The sequence below is a fragment of the Cibotium barometz genome, chromosome 37 (genome assembly GCF_041138505.1).
Source record: "Cibotium barometz isolate CiBa-2024 chromosome 37, ASM4113850v1, whole genome shotgun sequence".
In the NCBI taxonomy this organism is placed as follows: Eukaryota; Viridiplantae; Streptophyta; class Polypodiopsida; order Cyatheales; family Cibotiaceae; genus Cibotium; species Cibotium barometz.
In genome coordinates, this window is record NC_141082.1 from 36,541,589 (window position 1) to 36,568,875 (window position 27,287).

Here is a 27,287-nt window from a genome sequence, read left to right on the forward strand (position 1 = left end):
GTCTGCTGATACGGTGGCAGTCTGGGTAGTGACATTATTTCATATTAGGACAGTCCTTGTTTTTTGCAGGTGGTGGAAACAATGGTCAGATCATGTAGGAGAAGGACCGAATAATAATGGGTCTGAACCAGGACCAATTTACCGCTCCAATGCCTCGGAAGAAGCCTTGACACCCCTACAGCAACCATCTAGTATAGACAACACTGACTTAGTCATAGAATTAAAGCGAGAAAATGACATTGAGCTGCAGGAACCACTACTTGAAAATCATGACTATGTACTTTTGCCAGAGCAAGTCTGGAAAGCCTTTCAGAAATGGTGAACTTCAAACTTGAACATGGCCGTTTCTTTTGCAAAAAGTTTCCTTAGTTGCAGCAAGTGAAGATTACGGAGTTTAGAGACGTGAATTTGTGTGTGTGCATGTGTGCTTTTGTGCATGCTCATGTATATTACATGTATATACACAGTCATGTATATGTGTCTGATGTATGTAACTTCGTCTATTGAGGGTGAGCTGTATCAAAGAATTTGATTGTTGTGAATCATCAGTCGCTTTGAGTTATTGACAATGTCGCTATCATTCATGGCTTTTGTTAGGTATGGTGGTGTGGCAAGGAAAGTTAAAAACATTGGCTCAGTGCAGGATCACCATTTAGCAGTAGAAGTTCAATCCCTTCGTATTCGGCTCACGATTACACCAAATGGAAGCCAATTAACAGCGAGGGTTTGCAAACAGGTGCCACGAGCCCTTTGAAATGCCTTGCAATGTTTGATTTGGCTCGATGACATTGAGTATACATCTGAATGATGATTTCAATTGGGAGCATTCAAATTAATTGGATATGTGAATATACACCAAGGATTTTATTGTTGGAATGTCTAGATAATGTAATGCATGGGCAGGATGAAAACACAAGATGCATCTTTGGATTCAAAAGAGAGAAAGAAAGATTATGTCTATGGTCTAATAGAGACCCAAAGGGTCTACGAGACGAAAAACACGTTACATGTAATCCATGTGTAAACTGCATGTCAAGACAACATGAGAAGGGAAAAAAGCAAGGCCTACGTACTACTTTGTGTATACAAAATCTCGTGTCATGGATTGAGTATAGGGCTGTGATATCCACCTCCTATGGCGTCGGAGTATATCTCGTATCTGAAACTGACAGGTGGAGGGCTTGGATTTTTTGAGGCCGAGGGCATTTGGGATATATAGCCCCTCAGCCCCCACCACTTTCTCATTCAGTTTTTCCGGGATCTTGTGTATAGAGAAGAGTTTACACACCTATCTCTCTGTGTTTCTTCTGCTGTTTATTTTCTGCAGTCTACTTGCTCTTGTCTACCCAAGTTTGGTTATCATTTCCGCTGCATATTCTGACATGGTATCAGAGCCCTAGGCTCTAGGAGATCTTGGGTGTTTTTCTGAGCAAGAGGGGGAGCAACAGGTTGCTGGTTGGTGGACTGTTTCGGGCTGAACGGGAAGAGAAGGTGCAAGAGGAAGGCGGGCAAAGGTGCTGGACAGCCACTTGCAGATTTTCAGATTTTTTTTTTCCCACCCACCCAACCTTTCAGGTTACTCTCCGCGATGGCAGATTTATTAGAGATGGCTGAGAAGCATGTGAAGATTCCGACTCTCCCCACGTTCCGAGTGGATTGTCAGTTGGACGGGTCCAATTACGGCATCTGGAAGGTCATGATGGAGTCGGTTCTGGAGTCATATGACCTTGCTGATTTTATTATCATAGGGGTGCCACGGCCGGAAGCTGAGGAAGGGGAGTTATTATCGACGAGGAAGGACCGAGAGGCACAGGCACACATGTGGGATCGTGTCAACGCCAGGGTCCGGTCGTTCATTTTCCTCAATTGCACACCACAAGTGATCAACCATGTGAAGCACATGACGCTGGCGAGAGGCATATGGGAGCACTTGGCTTCTTTGTATAACAAGGTGTCACCCATGAAACGGATATCCTTGGAAGTGCAGATGCGGGTTATGAACCCTGCAAAGTCTTCGACAATGCGGGAACACATCAACAAGCTGCAGGCCCTTCAGCAGGAAGTCCTTCAAGCTGGGAAAGAGATATCATCCGAAGATATGGCCATCACTTTACTTTCCCACTTGCCTGGTCAGTATTCTGCTTTCTATTCCTCGTTGATCACGAGTGGCAGGCTCAGCACCATTACTTGGGAGGAGCTTGTGCCAATGGTCTTGGACCAGGAGGAACGTTTCACGAACCCTCCTCACGGCGGAGGTTCGGAGGCCTTAACTGGCCAACGGTCGAAAGGCCGTAGTACCAACAAGGGCAAAGGGAAGGCTTCACCAGAGAAGTCTTCTGAGAAGAAGCCAGATCCAGAACGAGAGAAGCTGAAGGCCGAAAGATCTTGTAATGATTGTGTCGAGAAAGGCCACTACTGGAGGAAGTGCCCTAAGCGGACAGGGAAGAGTGCTGATTCCTCAGCCTCAGCAGCGAAGACTCCGGCATTTGTGCACTTAGAGATGGTGGACTCCGATGCTTCATCATCTTCGAGCGAGGAGGCAATTGGCTTCACCGCAAAGGATACCCGGGAATGGATTCTCGACAGTGGTGCTTCCAGGCACATGACTCCATCCCATGACTTCTTTCTGGACCTTAAACGGCAGTCAGGTCGTATCTTTATTGGCGATAACTCCACTATTCCGATACATAGTGAGGGCCGGATGGAGATTATTCCCGACGGCAAGGGGGGCAAGCATGCTTCCCGTGTTCTTTATGTCCCTGCTCTGGGTTTTCATCTTCTGTCAGTGCATGAGGTATGCAAGACTGGCTTTCGGGTGGAATTTGAGAAGCATTCAGTTGCTCTAAGGGACCGTGAGACAGGCAAAGTTGTTTGGGAAGGCGGTGTGGAGAATGGCATCTACAAGCTCTCTGCACTCTCCTCATTGACAGGCTCTCAGGTCGGAGACTTGTGGCACTTTCGTTTTGGCCACTTAAATGTGGATGCTTTGCGGCGCGCCTTCCGGGACCAGATGGTGGTTGGCTTGCCAGATGTTGGTAATAGGCAAGGACGCTGCAGTTCTTGCATACGTGGTAAGCAGCACAGGGAATCCTTTCCGAAGCAGGCTTCCAGGCGGGCTTCGAAACCATTGGAGTTGATTCACATTGACTTGTGTGGACCACAGCAGATACCATCCTTGGGAGGATATCTCTACTTCATGCTGCTTGTTGATGATTGTACCAGATTCACGTGGGTCTACTTTCTTTCCCAGAAGGACCAGGCTTTTGCTCGGTTCAAGGATTGGCACGTGATGGTGGAGAAAGAGTTTGGATTTCAGGTTAAGACTCTCAGGGCTGACAAAGGAGGTGAATTCTCCTCGACTGTATTTTTCCGGTTTTGTGCAGATCATGGCATCAAGAGGGAATTGGCCAATACCGGATCGCCTTCGGAGAATGGAGTTGTTGAACGTAAGAACAGGACTGTGGTGGAGATGGCGAGGACCATGCTGGAGCATCGTGATCTTTCTTGTCCACTTTGGGGTGAGGCTATGGCAACGGCTGTCCATACCATTAACCGCTCTTCGACGACTTCTGTACCCCATATGACTCCATTTGAGGCATATTTTGGCAGGAAACCCGATGTCTCGCACTTCCGTGTCTTTGGGAGTGACGCGTATGTACATATTCCGAAGAAGCAGAGGGGGAAGCTTGACTCCAAGTCCCGCAAGCTGGTATTTGTGGGGTATAACTCTCTTTCCAAGGGATACAGGTTGTATGATCCAGAGAGGAATGAGATTGTTGTCAGCCGGGATGTGGTCTTTGACGAGCATGTTCCAGCATCCACTGTCGAGGAGCCGCCACTTCTTGGAGATCCAGAGGAGTCTGATGATGATTCCCAGTCTACTACTCCAGTTGATCCACCTCAGTCATCACAGGAGGTTGAGCCCGCAGCTGGAGTTGAGCCCCCGCGACCACAGGAGGCTCCACGATCTGTTCGAGTACCTAGGTGGTTGTTAGACACCCTTCGGGAGTCAGGTGTCACGGAGCTACCCTCCGAGTGGACCACAGAGGACGGCCCTCGAAGATCACATCGAGTCCGAGATAAAGCAACACGGCGGAGCTTCTTCAAGTGAACTATGCTTTGATGTCTCATATCATGCGGGACAAAGAGCCTACTTCCGTAAAGGAAGCCCTTTCAGAGGATACTTGGAGGAAAGCCATGCAGGTTCAACTTGATGCCATAGAGAAGAACAACACTTGGGAGTTGGTACCGAGGCCGTTGAAGCAGTCAGTCATTGGTGTCAAATGGGTCTTTAAGACCAAATACGCGTCTGATGGGTCGGTGGACAAACACAAAGCCAGGCTTGTGGCTAAAGGTTATGCTCAGCGGCCAGGCATCGACTACGAGGATACCTTTGCACCGATAGCGCGGATGTCCACGATTCGGACCGTTCTAGCCGTTGCTTCTTCTCAGAGGTGGCCCGTGTACGAGATGGATGTAAAATCTGCGTTCCTTAATGGTGACCTGCAGGAGGAGGTGTATGTTGAGCAGCCTCCAGGCTTTATTGTTCCAGGATCGGAAGGGATGGTTTACAGGTTACGTAAGGCCTTGTATGGTCTTAAGCAGGCTCCCAGGGCTTGGAATCAGAAGATTGATTCCCTCTTTATTCGGACTGGATTTCAGAGATCGGTTGCAGATCCGAACCTGTATCTCTTTCGGGAACGCGGCATGGTCACACTTATCATCCTTTATGTGGATGATCTCATTCTCACCGGCGGTCATGTGGAGCACATTGGAGTGACGAAGGCTGCCTTGTCAAAGGAGTTTGAGATGACCGACTTAGGCTTACTCCACTTCTTCTTGGGATTGGAGATCTGGCAGACCCAGAGGGGGTTTTTCGTCTCTCACCAGCGGTATGTTCATGAGTTGCTTGAGGCCTTTGGGATGGAGAATTGCAAGCCTATTACTTCGCCGATGGACCTGAACACAAAGTTAACCGTTACAGATCCTTGTGAGCCAGTTGATGCCTCGCAGTACCGGAAGTTGGTTGGTTCATTGATCTGGTTGCTGAACACCAGATTGGACTTGAGCTTCTCCGTGGGGCTGTTGAGCTCTTTTATGCAGACGCCATTGAAGTCTCATTGGGACGCAGGATTGCGGATCTTGCGGTATTTACAGAGTACGAAGGATCTGGGACTCTTTTACACAGGAGGGAATGGAGTCAAGCTCCAAGGTTGGAGTGACTCAGATTGGGGAGGAGATCTAGACACGAGGAGATCTACTTCAGGATACAGTTTTACCCTCGGCTCAGGAGCAGTTTCTTGGAGCAGCAAGAGGCAGCCTACTATTGCCCTTTCTTCGACAGAGGCAGAGTATCGGGCTGCTTGTGGTGCTGCTTGTGAGGTTGTATGGCTGCGGAGGCTGCTAGGCGAGATTGGGTTTCCACAGAAGGAGCCCATAGTCATCGAGTGCGATAACCAGAGTTGTATAGCTATTGCTCGGAACCCGGTCTTCCATGCCCGGACCAAGCATATAGAGATACAGTATCACTTTGTACGTGAGAAGATCTTGGCGGGTGACATCTTGCTACTTTATTGTTCGACGGAGGACAATGCGGCGGACCTCTTCACGAAGTCACTACCTCAAGCTACGCTCAGGCGGCACTCCAGCTCGCTTGGGTTGGTTTCACAGCCAGGAGCTGAGAGGGGGTGTTAGAAGTCATCTCCTGTCTATTTGTATACACCAGGGCCTTTGTTGTGGGTGTGCCCGCCCTTATGAGGTGTTTTATCATTTTTCCACACTCCCCGTATTTTTTCCCTATTTTTTCCCATTTTTCCTAGTGGTGGGAGGGCTGCCAGATGATGCCAGGAGCACCCCAGTGCTGGCTGACTGGATGTTCATCAGTTGTGGGCTACAGGGCTGCTGGCCGACTGGTTTTCATCAGTCGTGGGCATCTGTATGCTGGCTGACTGCATTTATGCAGTCGTGGGATTTTTTCTTCAGTCGTGGGCACTCTTTCTGCTGGCCGACTACCCGCTATGGGATGTATATATAGCCCCTCAGCCCCCACCACTTTCTCATTCAGTTTTTCCGGGATCTTGTGTATAGAGAAGAGTTTACACACCTATCTCTCTGTGTTTCTTGTGCTGTTTATTTTCTGCAGTCTACTTGCTCTTGTCTACCCAAGTTTGGTTATCATTTCCGCTGCATATTCTGACAGGTAGCTCAATCTTTGATAACTTGATGTGTGCGAGTATCCAGAATCTCTTGAGATTGATCATGGGGAGACTGGTCTGTGTGAATCCATCTCCTCCTTGTGCCTTGTTGGAGCCAAGGTGGGTATTGGTGGCTTTGTCAGTGGGGGGCTAAAGAAATCTGTGATAAAGGCGTGGGTTGGGTCCTACTGTCCTCTCCTCTGTGTGCATGGATGCGCCAAGTGACACATCTCTGGCAAGTACATGCCCAATTGCCAAGCATCTCTGATCACTGTAGTGCATTGCTCAAGCAAGAGGGCCAAATCCATCTCTGAAGAGGCAATGAAACCTCCTTTCATGTGCCTTGTTGGACTTGGTTGCCGCATGGCCATTCTACTTAGCTAGTACACTTAGGACACCATTTTTGTTACATGCAGAGGTTGATCGTGGTAACACACAACAGGGCCTTCTTTATACCTTTATGTGGTGAGATCTTTAGCATCCAATTCACAGAGTAGAGAGAGAAGAGAATAGAAATGAAGTAGATGACATAGTTTTGGGTCCCAAATACCCATTGAGCCCTCCCCCCCTTTTCCCTGAAATTTCGCTTGCTCTTCCATTCCATGATCGTAAGATGATTACAAAAAACCGTCAAACACTCTCACTCAACTCTCTCTCAATCTCTCAAGATTTGTCACATCATTAAGGTGTCTTGCAACATGGGTGTTCCTTCTGTTAGAAGTCATCTCGTGTCTATATAGTATATATATACACCAGGGCCTCTGTTGTGGGTGTGCCCGCCCTTTGTAGGTGTTGTATCATTTTTCCTCACTCCCCGTATTTTCCCCCATTTTTCCCTATTTTTCTGTGGCATGGGAGGCAGTCTTGTAGTGGCAGGAGGACCTTGAACTTGGCCGACTGCATCTGTGGAGACACTGGAGGTGGCTGACTGCTCTGCACAGGTCGTGGACCTGGCCGACTGTGCATTTCAGCAATCTTGGGGTTTTGTGGTCTTGTCGGCTGCCCTACAGCAGGCCGACTGCTGTTGGGGGCCATATAAAATGGCCCCCAGCCCCCTTGTCAGTATGGTATCATTCCCGGGATCTTCTTGTGTATATAGAGCAGAGTTACACGCCTCTACCACTCTCTCTCTTGTGTTGTTATTTTTCTGCATTGCGTTTTGCTCGTGTTCCCAGATCTGGTCATCATCTCCGCTACGTATTCTGACATGGTATCAGAGCCTAGGCTCTAGATAGTTCTTGGGATTTGTGTGAGCAAGAGGGGGAGTGTTGTGTTGTTGATTGGTGGACTGTTCAGGACTGTTCGGGAAGAGGAGAAGCAAGAGGACGGCGGGCTGATTTGCTGGACAGCCACTTGCAAGTGTTAGTTCTTCTTTGTTTCCACCCACCCACCCTTTTTCAAAGTACATCCCCGCAATGGCAGATCTGTTAGAGATGGCCGAGACGCATGTGAAGATCCCGACACTCCCCACGTTCCCGGTGGACCGTCAGTTGGACGGGAACAACTATGTCATGTGGAAGGTTATGATGGAATCTGTGCTGGAGTCTTATGACCTTGCTGATTTCGTCGTTGTTGGGGTTCCACGGCCGGAGGTAGAGGAAGGGGAGTTACCGTCGATCCGAAGGGACCGGGAGGCACAGGCACAGATGTGGGATCGTGTCAACGCCAGGGTCCGTTCATTTATCTTTCTCAACTGCACACCGCAGGTAATCAATCATGTACAGCATATGACGCTGGCCAGAGGTATATGGCAGCTTTTGGCCTCTCTTTACGACAGGGTATCGCCCATGAAGAGGATTTCCTTGGAAGTACAGATGTGGGTTATGAGCCCTGCAAAGTCGTCGACGATGCGGGAGCATATTAACAAGCTGCAGGCTCTTCAGCAGGAAGTTCTTCAGGTTGGGAAGGAGATATCGTCAGAGGACATGGACATAACGTTGTTGTCACACTTGCCCTCTCAGTACTCAGCATTTTACTCGTCTTTGATTACTAGTGGCAGGCTCAGCACCATCACGTGGGAGAAGCTTGTGCCCATGGTCTTGGACCAGGAGGAACGATTCACGAACCCTCCTCAGGGTGGAGGTTCGGAGGCCTTAACTGGCCAACGGTCGTAAGGCCGTAACACGGGCAAAGGGAAGGCTTCATCGGAGAAGTCTTCTGAGAAGAAGTCCGTTACTGACCGCGAGAAACTAAAGGCAGAGAGGACCTGTAATGATTGTGACGAGAAAGGCCACTATTGGAGGTAGTGTCCCAAGCGGAAGACCGAGAAGAATGAAGATTCCTCAGGAGCAATCATGAAGACTCCGGCTTTTGTGCACCTGGAGGTGATGGACACCGATGTTTCATTTTCTTCAGGCAGGGATGAGGTTGGAGGATTCTCCGCAATGGATCCTCGGGAGTGGATTCTAGATAGTGGTGCTTCCAGGCACATGACTCCTTCCCGTTCAGATTTACAGGATCTCTGCAAGTATTCTGGTCACATTCTTATTGGGGATACATCCACTATCCCAGTTCATAGTGAGGGCAGGATGGAGATAGTTCCTGATGGGGCAGAGGGGGGAAGCATTCCTCCCAGGTGTTGTATGTTCTGTCACTTGGTTTTCATCTGTTGTCAGTGCATCAGGTTTGCAAGACTAGCGTACGGGTGGAGTTTGATGAGCATTTTGTTGCTCTCCGGGACAAAGCAATAGGTGAGGTAGTTTGGGAAGGCGGAGTGGATGGAGTTTACAAGCTTTCAACACTCTCTCTCCCAGGTCCTCAGGTTTGTGATGAGTGGCAGTCTGGTAATGGCCACTTAAGTGTGGATACGCTGCAGATGCAGGCTTTCCGGGACCAGATGGTGGATAGCTTGCCAGTTGATGGCAAGCTTTGGCAAGAACTTTCCAGTACTGATGTTGGTGGTTCTTGTGTTCGTTAGTCAGAGGAAACTGAACAGGTAACTTATGCTCTGATGTCTCGTAGTATTCGGGACAAAGAAACTCCTGTAGATGAGGATGTTCTTTCTACGGGGGCCTTTCGGAAAGCCAGGCAGGTGGCAGTTGATTACTTGCAGAAGGAGGTGGTTTCTCCAGGCTTTGTGGTTCCGGATTCAGAGGGGGTGGTTGACAGGTTTCAGAAGGCCTTGCATGGTCTTCAGCAGGTTTCCAAGACTTGGTTTTGCACCGTAACAGGTGTTGATCCTTGTGAGCAGTCTGATGGCTCTTTGACTCAGAAGTAGAATGGTTCATTGATCTGGTTGATGGACACCAGATTGGACGGGAGCTTCCTGATGAGGCAATTGAGCTCATGGTTGCAGATGACTCTTTGGGAGGCAGGATTGTGTTTCCTGTGGATTCTGCGGCATGCAAAGGATGATGGACTTTTGTACACAGGAGGGGGATTGATTGATGGAGTCCGACTCCACGGTTGGAGTGACTCAATTTGGGGAGGAGATCCGGACACGAGGAGATCTACTTCAAGCCCAGGAGCAGTTTTATGGAGCAGTAAGAGAGTCATCTTTTGCCTTGTCGACGACAGAGACAGAGTACCGGGCTGCTTGTGATGTTGCTTGTGAGGTGGTGAGGTTGCAGAGGTTGCATTGCAGGATTGGGCTTCCACTAGAGGAACCCATGGTCATCCAGAGGCACTTTGTTCGTGAACAGATCGTTGCTGATGACATCTTGCTAGAGTTCTGTTCGACGGAGGATAGTACCGTGGACCTTTTCACGAAGTCGCTATCTTAGGATTTGCTCAGGCGTCACCCCAGCTCCCTGTGGTTGGTTTCACAGCCCAGGAGCTGAGAGGGGGTGTTAGAAGTCTATATATATACACCAGGGCCTCTGTTGTGGGTGTGCCCGCCCTTTGTAGGTGTCTTATCATTTTTCCTCACTCCCTGTATTTTCCCCCATTTTTCTCTATTTTTCTGTGGCATGGGAGGCAGTCTTGTAGTGGCAGGAGGACCTTGAACTTGGCCGACTGCATCTGTGGAGACACTGGAGGTGGCCGACTGCTCTGCACAGGTCGTGGACCTCCTTGATGTGTCAGAATATGCAGCGGAAATGATAACCAAACTTGGGTAGACAAGAGCAAGTACACTGCAGAAAATAGACAGCACAAGAAACACAGAGAGATAGGTGTGTAAACTCTTCTCTATACACAAGATCCCGCAGAAAACTGAATGAGGAAGTGGTGGGGGCATGGGGCCTATTTATATGCCCCTATGAGAGCAGTCGGCCAGCACTGAACGGCCTCCATGACTGCATGAGCAGTCGGCTAGTAAAGAAAAGGTCCACGACTGCATACATCCAGTCGGCCAGCAGTCCAGAAGCCCACGAATGATGTGTGGGCAGTCGGCCAGCCACAGGACTGCAGATGGGATAGTCGGCCAGCCCTGAAGTGCTCCTGCCAACCTCTAGCATCCCTCCCCACCACTGGAAAAAATGGAAAAAAATAGGGAAAAATACGGGGAGTGAGGAAAAATGATAAAACACCTTATACAGGGAGGGCACACCCACAACAGAGGCCCTGGTGTATAAATATAGACAGGAGATGACTTCTAACACCCCCATTCAGCTCGTGGCTGTGAAACCAACCCAAGGGAGCTGGAGTGCCGCCTGAGCGTAGCTTGAGGTAGAGACTTCGTGAAGAGGTCCGCCGCATTGTCCTCCGTCGAACAATAAAGTAGCAAGATGTCACCAGCCAAGATCTTCTCACGTACAAAGTGATACAGTATCTCTATATGCTTGGTCTGGGCATGGAAGACCGGGTTCCGAGCAATAGCTATACAACTCTGGTTATCACACTGGATGACTGTGGGCTCCTTCTGTGGAAACCCAATCTCGCCTAGCAGCCTCCGCAGCCACACAACCTCACAAGCAGCAGCACAAGCAGCCCGGCTGTCGAAGAAAGGGCAATAGTTGGCTGCCTCTTGCTGCTCCAAGAAACTGCTCCTGAGCCGAGGGTAAAACTGTATCCTGAAGTAGATCTCCTCGTGTCCGGATCTCCTCCCCAATCTGAGTCACTCCAACCTTGGGGCCTGACTCCATTCCCTCCTGTGTAAAAGAGTCCTAGATCCTTCGTACTCTGCAGATACTGCAAGATTCGCAATCCTGCGTCCCAATGAGTCTTCAATGGCGTCTGCATAAAAGAGCTCAATAGCCCCACGGAGAAGCTCAAGTCCAATATGGTGTTCAGCAACTAGATCAATGAACCAATAAACTTCCGGTACTGCGAGGCATCAACTGGCTCACAAGGATCAGTAACGGTTAACTTTGTGTCACTAGGGTTACTTCAGCCTTTACCTATTCCAGATAGACCATGGGAGAGCATTGCCATGGATTTTATATTTGATCTTCCGAGGACACAAACGGGGAATGATGGCATTTGGACTATCATGTGCAGATTCAGTAAGGAGGCTCATTTCATTCTCGTGCGTAAGAAGATCAAAGTTGATCACATGGTGAAGCTGTTCATGGTCAACATCTTCAAGTATCATGGCATGCCTTCGTCTATCATTAGTGACCGTGATCCACGGATGACGAGTTTATTTTGGAGAGGGTTGTTTGACAACATGGGTACAACTCTCAAGTTTTCATCATCATTTCATCCACAGACAGATGGGCAGTCGAAAGAGGCTAATTCCACAGTGTTGGATCTTCTCAAGTGTTATGTGTCAGAGCACAAGCAACAATGGAAAAAGTATCTTCCTTTGGTGGAGTTCGCTTATAACAACACCATCCATACCTCGACGGGCAAGGCGCCTTTTGAGATTGTGAAAGGAGGGAAGAAGGTACCACCCATTTTGCACACAAAGGATAAGATCTTTGAGGCTGACCAGTATGTGAAGAACATGGATGAATCTTATAGGAGAGTTAAGTTGGCACACCAAAAAACTCAGCAAAAGCAAAAGAAGACAACAGACTGTCACACAGATGTGCATTAGAGTTTGCATTGGGTGATTGGGTTCTTTTGCGATTTGAGAAAGCTAGGCTCAGAAAGATGAAGGGTAAAGAGCGCTTATTCCCTAAGTTGAGCATGCGCTATTATGGACCTTTTCAGGTATTGGAAAAGATTGGTGAGGTGGCCTATCGTTTGAAGCTACTAGATCACTGGAGGATTCACAATGCATTTCATGTGAGTCTACTTAGATCTTTCCGAGGAGATGTGCCTGAGGATGTATCAGATGAGGCTTGGCCGGAAGTGGAGGAACTTGATGAGGTTCTTATTCTCGAGCAGATACTGGTACATAAGGAAAGAAAGGTACGAGGTAAAGTTTCCCGTCGCTATCTTGTGAAGTTTAAGAACTATTCACCGAGACTAGGATCTGTAAGTACCCTCTCTGGGATCCTCAACTGCAAGCTGGTCTCTCGTGTCCTCTCCTCAAGTGTCAAAATAACTGGCGCATGGTCTGAAAAAGAGGTGCCAGCGAGAATGCCAACGGAGCCCCCATGCTCCCCTAACGTGTCGCCCACATAGAAGCGATCAATCCGTGATAGATTAGTCCCTCCCTGCCGGCGATCCGATCGAGAGAAACTAAGACTGTCCTGAGAGCGGGAGAAAGCCTCATGCTGCCATTCTCTTTGTGATCCTCAGTGTCATGCAAAATCGCTCCCAAGCTGCAAGCTCCGTGCCGTGCACTGTAACATGACTGCCTCCCATCCTATCGGCCGGGTCCTCAAGCATGTTGAAGTCTCCCCCGACATACCAATGTGCGGCCACAAGCAATGCATCCGTAACCTGGGTCCAGAACTCTGCTCTGGCACTAGCATGGTTGGGCGCATAGACATTGAGCACGCCAAAGAGCTCATCATGCATCCTCAGAATGACATACTGTGCTCTACCAGGCACAATGATCCCGCGATCCACAATGGCCTGCCGCCATACATCCGCAATGACCATACATACTCCTCCCTGCCCACCCAAGGGGCCAAACCCTGCAGACCAAAATGTGTCCCATCTACCAGGCATCACCGAACCGTATCTCCGGATCCTGCTCTCACCCAAATGGTGCTCCTGCATCATCAGAATATCGATACTATCCCCAACCAGGCATCTCTGAAGCTCCTGCCTCAAGCAACCACGATAACGTATATAGTGTGCGCCGCCAAGGCCTTGTACATTCCATGAGATGATCCTCATGGATGACCTGCTGAGGTGGAGGCTGTCTCAGCCGTACGGCGGGCCTTCGCAAGCGGCTTGGATGGAGAATAGTCCCCATCCGAGCGGCTACGAATTTGCCCACCCGGTGTGTTGCAAGAATCTCGGATCAAGCGCCAGTGGCTGTCTCCCATGGCGACTGCCTCCCGCTCAGACAGAGCAACCTCGTGTATGCATACATATCCAGGGTCGCGCGCTAAGTCTACCACTATGCGAACCACCAAATGTCGAATCCCGGAGGCATCCACACTCCCGGTATCAAAGAAAAAATGAGCCAACTCCCATAGTCGGCCTATCACGTTTGTCACCTCTAGATCGCTCACATGGTGAGAAAACTCAACTGCCTGAGTCTTCAAAATGCCAAGAGCGAGATCCAGAGTCCACTCCCGGTCGCTAGGGCCACAGAGAGGGAATGAGAAGGCCACCGTTGAATCAAGTGCCTCCTCCCCTCGGGCCGGAGGTATCACTACATGAACTTTGATGGGTGCTGGCTCATGGGGGCCCTCCGCTCCAAAAAGCCGTGTGAAGGAGTAATCAAAAGCCTCCGAGCGCTGTCTAGTGTCGAGACGACTTAGCCGACTGCGGATAGAGGATATCCGTGAAGCCCGAATCGGCATGGTAAGTGTCCTCTGCGGTGCTCGAGCAAGGTCGGTGCTCAGTGTCCACCGGACTGCAGGTGAGCGCCAGGGAACTGCTAGGGCCTCCCGGGGAGCTGAGACGAGGGGGGGGGGGGGGGGGGGGAGGGGGGGAGAAGAGGGTGGAGAAGGAGCCGCTACCAAAACCGGGGCGGGAACGGGAGGAGGCGAAGGTGGAAGCGAGGCGGGAGGGGGGGACGGGGGAGGGGGGGTGGGGGCGAAGGAGGGGGTGCTGGCATCTCCTGGTCCTCAGTCGGCGCTGTGGTCTCCTCCTGGAGGGGAGCAAAGCTGTTCCTCACGGGAACCCAGTGATGCTGAGACTGTGGTGGTTGCTGCTGCATCGGTCTCTGGGCGTGCTGTTGTGGCTGTCTCCCTCGACGGCGCCCTTGTCCAGGCTGCCACTCCGAGGTCTCTGTGGGTTGAGCAGGTGTCGCGGAGGCTGCCTACCGAGCCGCATCTGTGGGCGGGCCATCGGGGGCCTGCTGCTGCGGTGAAGGTCGGGGTCTCCTGCGAGGGCAGGCCTTGGCCATGTGGCCGACCTGCCTGCAGATAAAACACTGGCTCGGGGGCCCCGAAAACTCCACACTCTGATCAATCCATCCCCCCCCCCTATCCTAGGTAGCTGAATGACCTTCGGAAGGGAGGAGATGTCAGGAACCAAAACTCTGACCGAAGGTAGCCCAGCTGCTCTAGCCATCACTGAAGCTGCTGTGGGGCCAGTCTCAAGCACCGAGCCCACCAATGCTCCTAGCCTAGAAAGGAGCGGAAGGTACTCACGGCGGAGTCCAGGGAAGCAAACTGTAACATGGAATAGGCGCTCTCCCTGCTCGGCCGCTGCTGGGTCAAAGCCATGCTGCCAAGGTCTGAAGAATGCCCGAGCACCCCTGATGTCAAGGGGACTCATGGCTAGGACCTGGGCCACGCTCTGGGTTGTCTCGAACTCAATCTGGTAGTGCCCACGGCCCAGTAACTGAACGTCCAGGATCTTGCCCACATCTGCAAGAAAGCGGGCCTAGAGAAGATCCCGGATCTCCCCTCTGCTGGGGCGAGTGCCGACTATACGGCAGATGGTGGAATGTGCGTGGAGGCGTTCCACCTCTGCGGCGAGGCTCGCTTCCTCTTCTGGCGAAAGAGAAAGCCTGATGGGGGTATCCTCAGGGGCGGGCGAGGGGGCTGCGGAAGAGTCCCTCTAAGGTGGGGCGGGAGGAGCCTCCATCAGAGTCTGAAGCTATGTCGAAGTCGGAGCGAATGCGGGGAGTCTTGCAAGAACCGAACTGCACACAAAGGGGCGGAGGGGGAAGGCAAAAAACCCCAGGGGACGGGGAAAAAGCAGAAAGAAGGGGAGGGGGGGGTAAGGCGGCGGCGAAGAAAAAACCCGAAGGGGGGGGGGGGGGGGGGAAGCAACGCGAAAGGGGGGTGGGGGGAAGAGAGGGCAGAGGTTGGCGGAGGGGGGCGGGGCGCTGAAGAAGGAAGGGGGGCGTGAAGGAGAGGAGCAGGGGGCGCAAGGAAACCAGGCGCGGGGGGGGGGGGGGGGGGGCATACGCGAGGGCGGCAGAAACACAAGGCAGGCGGGGGGGGGGGAACAAACGCGAGAAGGGGGGAGGGCGTGCAGGCAGCAGCGCGAGCAGGGGGGGGGAGCGGAAGGTTCAGCGAGCGTCTGTTCGTTTGGGAGCATGGGTGACTTGGCAGATTCACCTCAGGTATTGCAGCTTTATCTCGATGCCTTTGAGTTGGAGTCAACTCTTGCTACGGCTCATTCACATTCAACAGAGCAATAGGTCTAGAGCATTGCCTGATGCTCAAGAGGGGGGTAGCACCTCCGCTCCCTTGATACAGACTGGCTCAGATGTCATCTAGAGGTCGCTTGGTGCAGCTTTTGTCTCACCCGAAGGTACTGACAACTGAGAGTACATCTGCTTATGGGACTTCTATGATATATGTGTACTAGTCACATTGGATGTTGTGGTTGTGTATGGTTCACAGTGGTATACAACTTGGACTATTACTACACCATTGGTTTGCAGTGAATGTTGTTACATATGTATGGCTTAGAGAGATTGGGACGCTGATCTTGCCATATTCTACATTCCACTTTTAGTTGGATCACATGGCTGATATCTTACTGTATTGGGCAGCCTTCGTTATCAGTGTGGTTCCGCTTTGGATGTCTTGCTGTATCACCAGAATGCAATCGAGGACGCTTGCTATTTTTCAAGAGGGGGGTATGCCATGACGCTGTGAAATTGGTGCAGCATAAGTGTGAGCATGGTGGTCGGTGAGCAAGTTATATATTTTAAGGTTCATACTTGGGTGGCCGGACAAAAAGGAAACATGTGTGGACAACTGTTACAACCCTGTGTTTTTCCCTCTGGACAACAAGCAGGTGGGCACGGGCACAAGCACGGGCACGGGTACGGACAGTGTGAACAGGCCTTAGTTGGATATGAAAAGGAAACTCATAGATGGTGGCCAGCCCAAGCGTGAAAGGGGACAAAAGGGAATTTTATTGTTTATAAGGTTTAATAACCTTTGAGGCTTATTATTATTATTATTATTTTGAGGCATGCGTTTTTGCCATCTGCTTTTGGCGTTTTTGAGAAAGCGCATCGCCTCCTTATAAATCGAAGGGTGGCGGAGCTGAAGAGGGCAGGTCGCCGCGTGGAGTTGACGTGTGGTTGTCATGTGGTACAAGATTGCGGGCTGTGCGCATGGCTACAGCTAGGTGGGCTGTGCGCATGGCTACAGCCAGGCGGGCTGTGAACAGCTCTTGGCGCCAGGCGGGTTGTTGCCAGCGAAAGGACACCAAACGTGCTATGTGCACGGGCTGCCAGCAACCAGACAAGTGGGCAGCCAGGTAGGCGTCAGTTAGGCGGACAACCAATTGGGCAGCCAGGTGGACGCCAGATGTGGGAAGGCGGTGCAGAGGATGGGCACGCAATAGCGAATCTGGCCAGGTGTCGGCGGTCGTGGAGCAGGTCACTTGCATGTGACAGCCAGGCGGGCGGTTTTCTGCAGCATGGAGCAGACCGCATCGTTGAGGCATCTCCGTAGCTGGACTGGACAGGCTTAGACCAGCATGATGGAAGCGGGTCTATGGGGTAAGCTCACTGGATACCTTGCGCCCCCTTGCATACAGCACCTATTTGTTACAGGGCAGCAGACCGCTTCTGAGGACACTACACCTTCACTGAAGGCACCTGCACCGGCCGAGAGATCTTTTTCTTTCTCTCTCTCATCGTGGATTGCAGGCCTTGGATACAGAGGTTCAAGCTAAGATGCACAGGATGATGTTCTTGGAAGAGATGTGTTGTTGCTCTTCGTCTAGGACTTATGTGTATTCAGGGATTGCTTGACACGTCCTCTATCTTTCTCTCTCTAGGTTTTGGCAACCGTGTTTGGATGGTTTAAACAGGACATTGGTCTTTCGAGAAGAAACATGACTTTGGTGTCGAGGAAACAGGCCTACGGTTTATGGATACAGGTCTATGGTTTATTAGATACAGGTCTTTGGTTTCATGTGGAAAGCATGTCTTTGGATTCATGTGAACATGTTCTAGTTTTCTTGAGGTTACATGCAAGCTGTGACTATAAGAAGGACATGAGGTTTGGTACAGTCCTACTGCCCTTTGGGAAAGGGTTGTGGGATCCATGATAAAGATGGAGAAGACCTTTTCAAGCAGGGAGGTGGCGTACAGGTGTGCCTTCTCTATGGAATGCTTTGCTGTAATAACGAGAGTTTTTATTTGGAAGTCTTGGGTGAAAGCTATAAGGGATCCTATTGGTAGACGATTCGACAAGTTGTACTTTGTACTCATATTTGATCAAGTAAAGAAATACCGCAAGGGGCGCCACTGTATTTTGGGGCCAATCGGTGTCCTTGTACTATTTGCAGGAGCACTCTATCTCCCCCCTATTTGTTTTCCTTTTCCAGGTTCCCATGGGTGATGAAGTGTTTTGTGTGCAAGTGTTTGATTCACCGCCCGTCAGATTTCTAAGGGTCGGTTTCAACAACCGCAAGTGTGAAGGGGACAAAGGAATTAAAATTTAAAAGGTTTTATAACCTTTGGTGGCCAAGAATTAAAGTTTAAAGGTTTATAACCTTTGTAAAACTCTTTTTTAAAGGATGGTGGTCCCTAGGCTAATTTTGGAGCCCTACACTACTTTTGGAGATTGGGGGCTACCACGCCTCTCTCCATAGTTTTTTTCCAACGCGTCCGTTTCACATTCCATACTCCTGCCCACGTCCGCGTTGGTACACATACGTTTGGATATACCGTACGGTGCCCTAAATGTTGGGCCTTTTTGAGTTTTTGGTCCGCCCGACGCTGACAACGATTTGACACTTCCCCTGCGCGGCTGTTGTTACGTGTACCCGACGTGGACAATTGGGACCTGTCGCCTCAAGCCTATACCCGGTTGCTGTCGCCTGTACCCAAGGGCCAACGTCCAAGTCTCAAGACACGACTCACGAGTCACGACTCAACTTCAGGAGTCAGGACCCGTCACCTAGCCTCGAGGTACACCTGGCAGTGGGCACTGTTACAACTTAGTAACTTACCTGTAAGGCTATATGAGACTCAACTCTCAAGTTTATGCATTTTTTGCCTTCTATCTGCGCCCCTTCTAGTATGACAGTATCTGCAGACTGCCGCCTGTGCTCCCTTGAGGCTTGAACCTTCTAAGTTCTATCACTATGTAGTACATTGTACTATGTACACACTACACAGTACATACTGATACACTGTAGTATCAAGTATGTACAATATACTACATAGTACATAGTACATACTACAGCTTGGCAACCTACGCCTTTTTTCTACCTTGGTCCTTCGCTCCCCTTCCCCCTCTCGTGAGACTTGAGCTACGAGCAGCGACTCTGCGAGCAGTGTTGCTGGGCCATTGGGATGTGCACACTTACAAAGTTACAACTTACAAGTGTGCACTGTGCACTATGTGCCTTCCCTTTGAGGCTCTGAGCCCTCTTCAAAGTTCATACTTCAAAGTTCAAGAGTCAAGTTTGTTCAAACGTGAATTTTGTGCCCAATGTCAGCCTCTTCAACCTCTAACGAAGTTTTGTCTAAATCACCCTTTTTACATATGGGTCGATCCAAGTGTCTGGAAGTGGCAATATGTGATCCAAGTAAAGGCCCTTGGGAAAGGGCAATTCACCTGTAAATGCAATTATTTGTTGGGTTTTATGCTGTGTATGCACCTAGGGGAGTGCTAGTGATCATCAGTAGGTTACTGGGGCACTTTTTACTTCAGTTAGTGGAGGTTTTTTCCCCCAGTTTAGCTTAGTTTCACTTATAGTGGTTTATAAGTGGTTTGGTCCACCTGGCACAGTTTATGGCCGGACCATGTGAACACACTTTAGGTCACATCTTTTATATGTGGCTATTGATAATTGTACTCCTTTTTATCATTATCAATACATGAGCAAACGTGTTCCTCTCTCTCTCTCTCACGCCTCCTGTTGATGTGCCTTCCAAAACCCTAACCCTAACAACCATATCCTACATTTTGGTATCAGAGCAGCTTCGCCTGCCTTGCCCGTACAGGCCCTCGCTATCAGCTGCCCGTACAGTCCCTCGCCATCAGCTGCTCGTACAGCTCGCCATCATCTGTCCAATCCACAGACAGTCTGTACAGGCCTGCTGTCTGTCCACACAGGCGCCGGCTGTTCCGTACACTGCTCCGTACAACAGACGAGTACCTGCAAGCTATTCCGTATAGCTACTCCGACCAGTGTTCCGTACAGCAGACAGCAAACGAGTACCTGCACGCTGTTCCGTACAGCTACTCCGACAGCAGACGAGTACCTGCAAGCTGTTCCGTACAGCTACTCCGACTAGTCTGTTCCGTACAGCAAACAGCAGACGAGTACCTCCGTACATTGCTCCGGACAGTTGTTCCGTACAGCCTACAGCCGACCAGTACCTGCAAAATCACATGGGTAAAATTTAAAGCTTTACATGTTTTGAAATTTGGGCGTTTTCTCTGTGAAAGTTTTTCTGGCAAATACAGGGAGGTTTTCTTGCAAAGAAACCTCTACAGGCTTTTGCAAGGCTTTGGGTGCAAAAATTTTGGGCATTTTTGGGCATTTTGGCACTGTGTGAGCCACTTTTGTTGCTCTACTCAGTCAGTGGTGCATTGTTTTGCACATTCAGAGGATTGAGAGTGCAAGCATATTTGGGTCAGTTGTACTCAGTGGAGTACAGTTGCTTTCAGGATTGTTGTTTTTTGGGTTTTTTGATACACAGGTACAACATTGTGCACTGGCATAATGGCAAATCAACAGCAGAGTGATGTGTTCACGTACTTGTCTAAGGAAGACAAGTTGGATGTGACATGTAGAGGCTTCGACCGTAGTAAACACAACCTTAGTCTAACTGAACTGCACTTAATGATGTTTAAGAGATAGACAAATATGTGTCAATGCAATGCAATGCAGCTATATTAGATGACGAATGCGGTTACAATGAGATCCAAATGGATCTATGCTGTCCTAGATGATGTCTACCCCTGGAAGAGAGGGAAACATGCTGAATAATGATGAAGGATGGCTGTCCCGACTCCAATGCTGAGTTCCACCACTTATATGCTGGTATCCCTCTATGTAGGAGTTGGGAAGATGGCTGAATATGCTGATGCGTGGGCCTGAATGCTGGAATGCTATGATGCGTGGATGCGCTGCTGTTCCCAGCCCTCTTGGTGTAGAAACGCTGAAGGAACACACTGTTGGATGCTGAACTGTATCTCCCTTTGCTCCTAGGAAGGAAAACGCTGAAGAGATCCAGATATATGAACTGAAATGATGCATTGCTTTATATAGGCAGGTACTGAAGCAGGTCGGCCAGCCTTACTGCAGTCGGCCAGTACCTGAATGTCCACGACTGGCCATAAATGCCATAAATGCCAGTCGGCTGGTCATAAATGATGTCGGCTGGTCATAAACGATGTCGCCTGGTGCTGAGGTGCTGTCGGCTGAGGCTAACACGGCTGACCTGATATAGGTAAATGCCTTACAATGCTCATGATGAATAAGGTGCTGATGTTGGTGATAAAACACCCCCATATATGCCTGAATAAATATGCTGATTAACTGCCTGATGATGCCATGCCATAAAACAATGCCATGTCACTGTACACCTGAATGGTGTGCACGTGACATTCCCCGCTGCTAAACTGTTGCTGGGTGGTATACCTGGCAACCTTCGACTCCTCTGTGATCCTTCTCCTCCGAACCACTGCCCCCTTCTGTCTTCTGCTCTGCCGGGACTGAGGTCGTCTGCAGGAGTGAAATCCTTTGAGCCAAGACTCTATGTACTGCGGGAACTGAACGGCAAATGCTGCTAAAACTGCTTGGAAATACCTGAGTCACCCTTGACCTGCCTGTGGAAACCTTTCACCTACCATCTCCGTCGTTCCTGAAGCTCTGAACCTCCTGAGGCGATGTTGGAGCTAACTTCCGTCTTCTGTGGAAGAGAAACCCCCTGCTGCTGCCAGTTGAAGCCCAAAACTTATGTCCTCCTTTGATGATGGATGTCATTCTTCCCAGAGAGTTCATGGGCAAACATGTATGCCTTGCAGATGCAAGACTGACTGCTAAGATGACTACTATGCAAGCCATGTGCAACCCTATATGCTGTGCAAGAATGCAGATGGATGTGTTACTAATGCATACCTAAGGGAAAATCCCTAAGGGTGGCCTGCAAGATTTTGAGAACTGGGTTTAACTGTGCGGAAGCGATTAACATGATGTCTGACTGAATGACTACGGGAATGAAAATGATCTAAGGCTGGTTACCCTGTAATGCTCTGATACCAATGTGACATGTAGAGGCTTCGACCGTAGTAAACACAACCTTAGTCTAATTGAACTGCACTTAATGATGTTTAAGAGATAGACAAATATGTGTCAATGCAATGCAATGCAATGCAGCTATATTAGATGACGAATGTGGTTACAATGAGATCCAAATGGATCTATGCTGTCCTAGATGATGTCCACCCCTGGAAGAGAGGGAAACATGCTGAATAATGATGAAGGATGGCTGTCCCGACTCCAATGCTGAGTTCCACCACTTATATGCTGGTATCCCTCTATGTAGGAGTTGGGAAGATGGCTGAATATGCTGATGCGTGGGCCTGAATGCTGGAATGCTATGATGCGTGGATGCGCTGCTGTTCCCAGCCCTCTTGGTGTAGAAACGCTGAAGGAACACACTGTTGGATGCTGAACTGTATCTCCCTTTGCTCCTAGGAAGGAAAACGCTGAAGAGATCCAGATATATGAACTGAAATGATGCATTGCTTTATATAGGCAGGTACTGAAGCAGGTCGGCCAGCCTTACTGCAGTCGGCCAGTACCTGAATGTCCACGACTGGCCATAAATGCCATAAATGCCAGTCGGCTGGTCATAAATGATGTCGGCTGGTCATAAACGATGTCGCCTGGTGCTGAGGTGCTGTCGGCTGAGGCCAACACGGCTGACCTGATATAGGTAAATGCCTTACAATGCTCATGATGACTAAGGTGCTGATGTTGGTGATAAAACACCCCCATATATGCCTGAATAAATATGCTGATTAACTGCCTGATGATGCCATGCCATAAAACAATGCCATGTCACTGTACACCTGAATGGTGTGCACGTGACATTCCCCGCTGCTAAACTGTTGCTGGGTGGTATACCTGGCAACCTTCGACTCCTCTGTGATCCTTCTCCTCCGAACCAATGCCCCCTTCTGTCTTCTGCTGCCGGGACTGAGGTCGTCTGCAGGAGTGAAATCCTTTGAGCCAAGACTCTATGTACTGCGGGAACTGAACGGCAAATGCTGCTAAAACTGCTTGGAAATACCTGAGTCACCCTTGACCTGCCTGTGGAAACCTTTCACCTACCATCTCCGTCGTTCCTGAAGCTCTGAACCTCCTGAGGTGATGTTGGAGCTAACTTCCGTCTTCTGTGGAAGAGAAACCCCCTGCTGCTGCCAGTTGAAGCCCAAAACTTATGTCCTCCTTTGATGATGGATGTCATTCTTCCCAGAGAGTTCATGGGCAAACATGTATGCCTTGCAGATGCAAGACTGACTGCTAAGATGACTACTATGCAAGCCATGTGCAACCCTATATGCTGTGCAAGAATGCAGATGGATGGGTTACTAATGCATACCTAAGGGAAAATCCCTAAGGGTGGCCTGCAAGATTTTGAGAACTGGGTTTAACTGTGCGGAAGCGATTAACATGATGTCTGACTGAATGACTACGGGAATGAAAATGATCTAAGGCTGGTTACCCTGTAATGCTCTGATACCAATGTGACATGTAGAGGCTTCGACCGTAGTAAACACAACCTTAGTCTAATTGAACTGCACTTAATGATGTTTAAGAGATAGACAAATATGTGTCAATGCAATGCAATGCAATGCAGCTATATTAGATGACGAATGTGGTTACAATGAGATCCAAATGGATCTATGCTGTCCTAGATGATGTCCACCCCTGGAAGAGAGGGAAACATGCTGAATAATGATGAAGGATGGCTGTCCCGACTCCAATGCTGAGTTCCACCACTTATATGCTGGTATCCCTCTATGTAGGAGTTGGGAAGATGGCTGAATATGCTGATGCGTGGGCCTGAATGCTGGAATGCTATGATGCGTGGATGCGCTGCTGTTCCCAGCCCTCTTGGTGTAGAAACGCTGAAGGAACACACTGTTGGATGCTGAACTGTATCTCCCTTTGCTCCTAGGAAGGAAAACGCTGAAGAGATCCAGATATATGAACTGAAATGATGCATTGCTTTATATAGGCAGGTACTGAAGCAGGTCGGCCAGCCTTACTGCAGTCGGCCAGTACCTGAATGTCCACGACTGGCCATAAATGCCATAAATGCCAGTCGGCTGGTCATAAATGATGTCGGCTGGTCATAAACGATGTCGCCTGGTGCTGAGGTGCTGTCGGCTGAGGCCAACACGGCTGACCTGATATAGGTAAATGCCTTACAATGCTCATGATGACTAAGGTGCTGATGTTGGTGATAAAACACCCCCATATATGCCTGAATAAATATGCTGATTAACTGCCTGATGATGCCATGCCATAAAACAATGCCATGTCACTGTACACCTGAATGGTGTGCACGTGACATTCCCCGCTGCTAAACTGTTGCTGGGTGGTATACCTGGCAACCTTCGACTCCTCTGTGATCCTTCTCCTCCGAACCAATGCCCCCTTCTGTCTTCTGCTGCCGGGACTGAGGTCGTCTGCAGGAGTGAAATCCTTTGAGCCAAGACTCTATGTACTGCGGGAACTGAACGGCAAATGCTGCTAAAACTGCTTGGAAATACCTGAGTCACCCTTGACCTGCCTGTGGAAACCTTTCACCTACCATCTCCGTCGTTCCTGAAGCTCTGAACCTCCTGAGGTGATGTTGGAGCTAACTTCCGTCTTCTGTGGAAGAGAAACCCCCTGCTGCTGCCAGTTGAAGCCCAAAACTTATGTCCTCCTTTGATGATGGATGTCATTCTTCCCAGAGAGTTCATGGGCAAACATGTATGCCTTGCAGATGCAAGACTGACTGCTAAGATGACTTCTATGCAAGCCATGTGCAACCCTATATGCTGTGCAAGAATGCAGATGGATGGGTTACTAATGCATACCTAAGGGAAAATCCCTAAGGGTGGCCTGCAAGATTTTGAGAACTGGGTTTAACTGTGCGGAAGCGATTAACATGATGTCTGACTGAATGACTACGGGAATGAAAATGATCTAAGGCTGGTTACCCTGTAATGCTCTGATACCAATGTGACATGTAGAGGCTTCGACCGTAGTAAACACAACCTTAGTCTAACTGAACTGCACTTAATGATGTTTAAGAGATAGACAAATATGTGTCAATGCAATGCAATGCAATGCAGCTATATTAGATGACGAATGTGGTTACAATGAGATCCAAATGGATCTATGCTGTCCTAGATGATGTCTACCCCTGGAAGAGAGGGAAACATGCTGAATAATGATGAAGGATGGCTGTCCCGACTCCAATGCTGAGTTCCACCACTTATATGCTGGTATCCCTCTATGTAGGAGTTGGGAAGATGGCTGAATATGCTGATGCGTGGGCCTGAATGCTGGAATGCTATGATGCGTGGATGCGCTGCTGTTCCCAGCCCTCTTGGTGTAGAAACGCTGAAGGAACACACTGTTGGATGCTGAACTGTATCTCCCTTTGCTCCTAGGAAGGAAAACGCTGAAGAGATCCAGATATATGAACTGAAATGATGCATTGCTTTATATAGGCAGGTACTGAAGCAGGTCGGCCAGCCTTACTGCAGTCGGCCAGTACCTGAATGTCCACGACTGGCCATAAATGCCATAAATGCCAGTCGGCTGGTCATAAATGATGTCGGCTGGTCATAAACGATGTCGCCTGGTGCTGAGGTGCTGTCGGCTGAGGCCAACACGGCTGACCTGATATAGGTAAATGCCTTACAATGCTCATGATGACTAAGGTGCTGATGTTGGTGATAAAACACCCCCATATATGCCTGAATAAATATGCTGATTAACTGCCTGATGATGCCATGCCATAAAACAATGCCATGTCACTGTACACCTGAATGGTGTGCACGTGACATTCCCCGCTGCTAAACTGTTGCTGGGTGGTATACCTGGCAACCTTCGACTCCTCTGTGATCCTTCTCCTCCGAACCAATGCCCCCTTCTGTCTTCTGCTGCCGGGACTGAGGTCGTCTGCAGGAGTGAAATCCTTTGAGCCAAGACTCTATGTACTGCGGGAACTGAACGGCAAATGCTGCTAAAACTGCTTGGAAATACCTGAGTCACCCTTGACCTGCCTGTGGAAACCTTTCACCTACCATCTCCGTCGTTCCTGAAGCTCTGAACCTCCTGAGGTGATGTTGGAGCTAACTTCCGTCTTCTGTGGAAGAGAAACCCCCTGCTGCTGCCAGTTGAAGCCCAAAACTTATGTCCTCCTTTGATGATGGATGTCATTCTTCCCAGAGAGTTCATGGGCAAACATGTATGCCTTGCAGATGCAAGACTGACTGCTAAGATGACTACTATGCAAGCCATGTGCAACCCTATATGCTGTGCAAGAATGCAGATGGATGGGTTACTAATGCATACCTAAGGGAAAATCCCTAAGGGTGGCCTGCAAGATTTTGAGAACTGGGTTTAACTGTGCGGAAGCGATTAACATGATGTCTGACTGAATGACTACGGGAATGAAAATGATCTAAGGCTGGTTACCCTGTAATGCTCTGATACCAATGTGACATGTAGAGGCTTCGACCGTAGTAAACACAACCTTAGTCTAACTGAACTGCACTTAATGATGTTTAAGAGATAGACAAATATGTGTCAATGCAATGCAATGCAATGCAGCTATATTAGATGACGAATGTGGTTACAATGAGATCCAAATGGATCTATGCTGTCCTAGATGATGTCTACCCCTGGAAGAGAGGGAAACATGCTGAATAATGATGAAGGATGGCTGTCCCGACTCCAATGCTGAGTTCCACCACTTATATGCTGGTATCCCTCTATGTAGGAGTTGGGAAGATGGCTGAATATGCTGATGCGTGGGCCTGAATGCTGGAATGCTATGATGCGTGGATGCGCTGCTGTTCCCAGCCCTCTTGGTGTAGAAACGCTGAAGGAACACACTGTTGGATGCTGAACTGTATCTCCCTTTGCTCCTAGGAAGGAAAACGCTGAAGAGATCCAGATATATGAACTGAAATGATGCATTGCTTTATATAGGCAGGTACTGAAGCAGGTCGGCCAGCCTTACTGCAGTCGGCCAGTACCTGAATGTCCACGACTGGCCATAAATGCCATAAATGCCAGTCGGCTGGTCATAAATGATGTCGGCTGGTCATAAACGATGTCGCCTGGTGCTGAGGTGCTGTCGGCTGAGGCCAACACGGCTGACCTGATATAGGTAAATGCCTTACAATGCTCATGATGACTAAGGTGCTGATGTTGGTGATAAAACACCCCCATATATGCCTGAATAAATATGCTGATTAACTGCCTGATGATGCCATGCCATAAAACAATGCCATGTCACTGTACACCTGAATGGTGTGCACGTGACATTCCCCGCTGCTAAACTGTTGCTGGGTGGTATACCTGGCAACCTTCGACTCCTCTGTGATCCTTCTCCTCCGAACCAATGCCCCCTTCTGTCTTCTGCTGCCGGGACTGAGGTCGTCTGCAGGAGTGAAATCCTTTGAGCCAAGACTCTATGTACTGCGGGAACTGAACGGCAAATGCTGCTAAAACTGCTTGGAA

General features: G+C 49.4%; 1 protein-coding gene across 1 annotated transcript in view; it reads left to right on the forward strand.

The window, feature by feature from the left end:
- LOC147617233 (ubiquitin carboxyl-terminal hydrolase 9-like) overlaps positions 1-27,287 on the forward strand; it is a 119,517-nt gene that overhangs the window by 38,072 nt on the left and 54,158 nt on the right. Inside the window, exons 3-4 of the mRNA XM_086776860.1 lie at positions 70-318; positions 598-736. Of these exons, the coding sequence (XP_086632986.1) occupies positions 70-318; positions 598-736 (388 nt within the window). The remainder of the gene's footprint in view (positions 1-69; positions 319-597; positions 737-27,287) is intronic.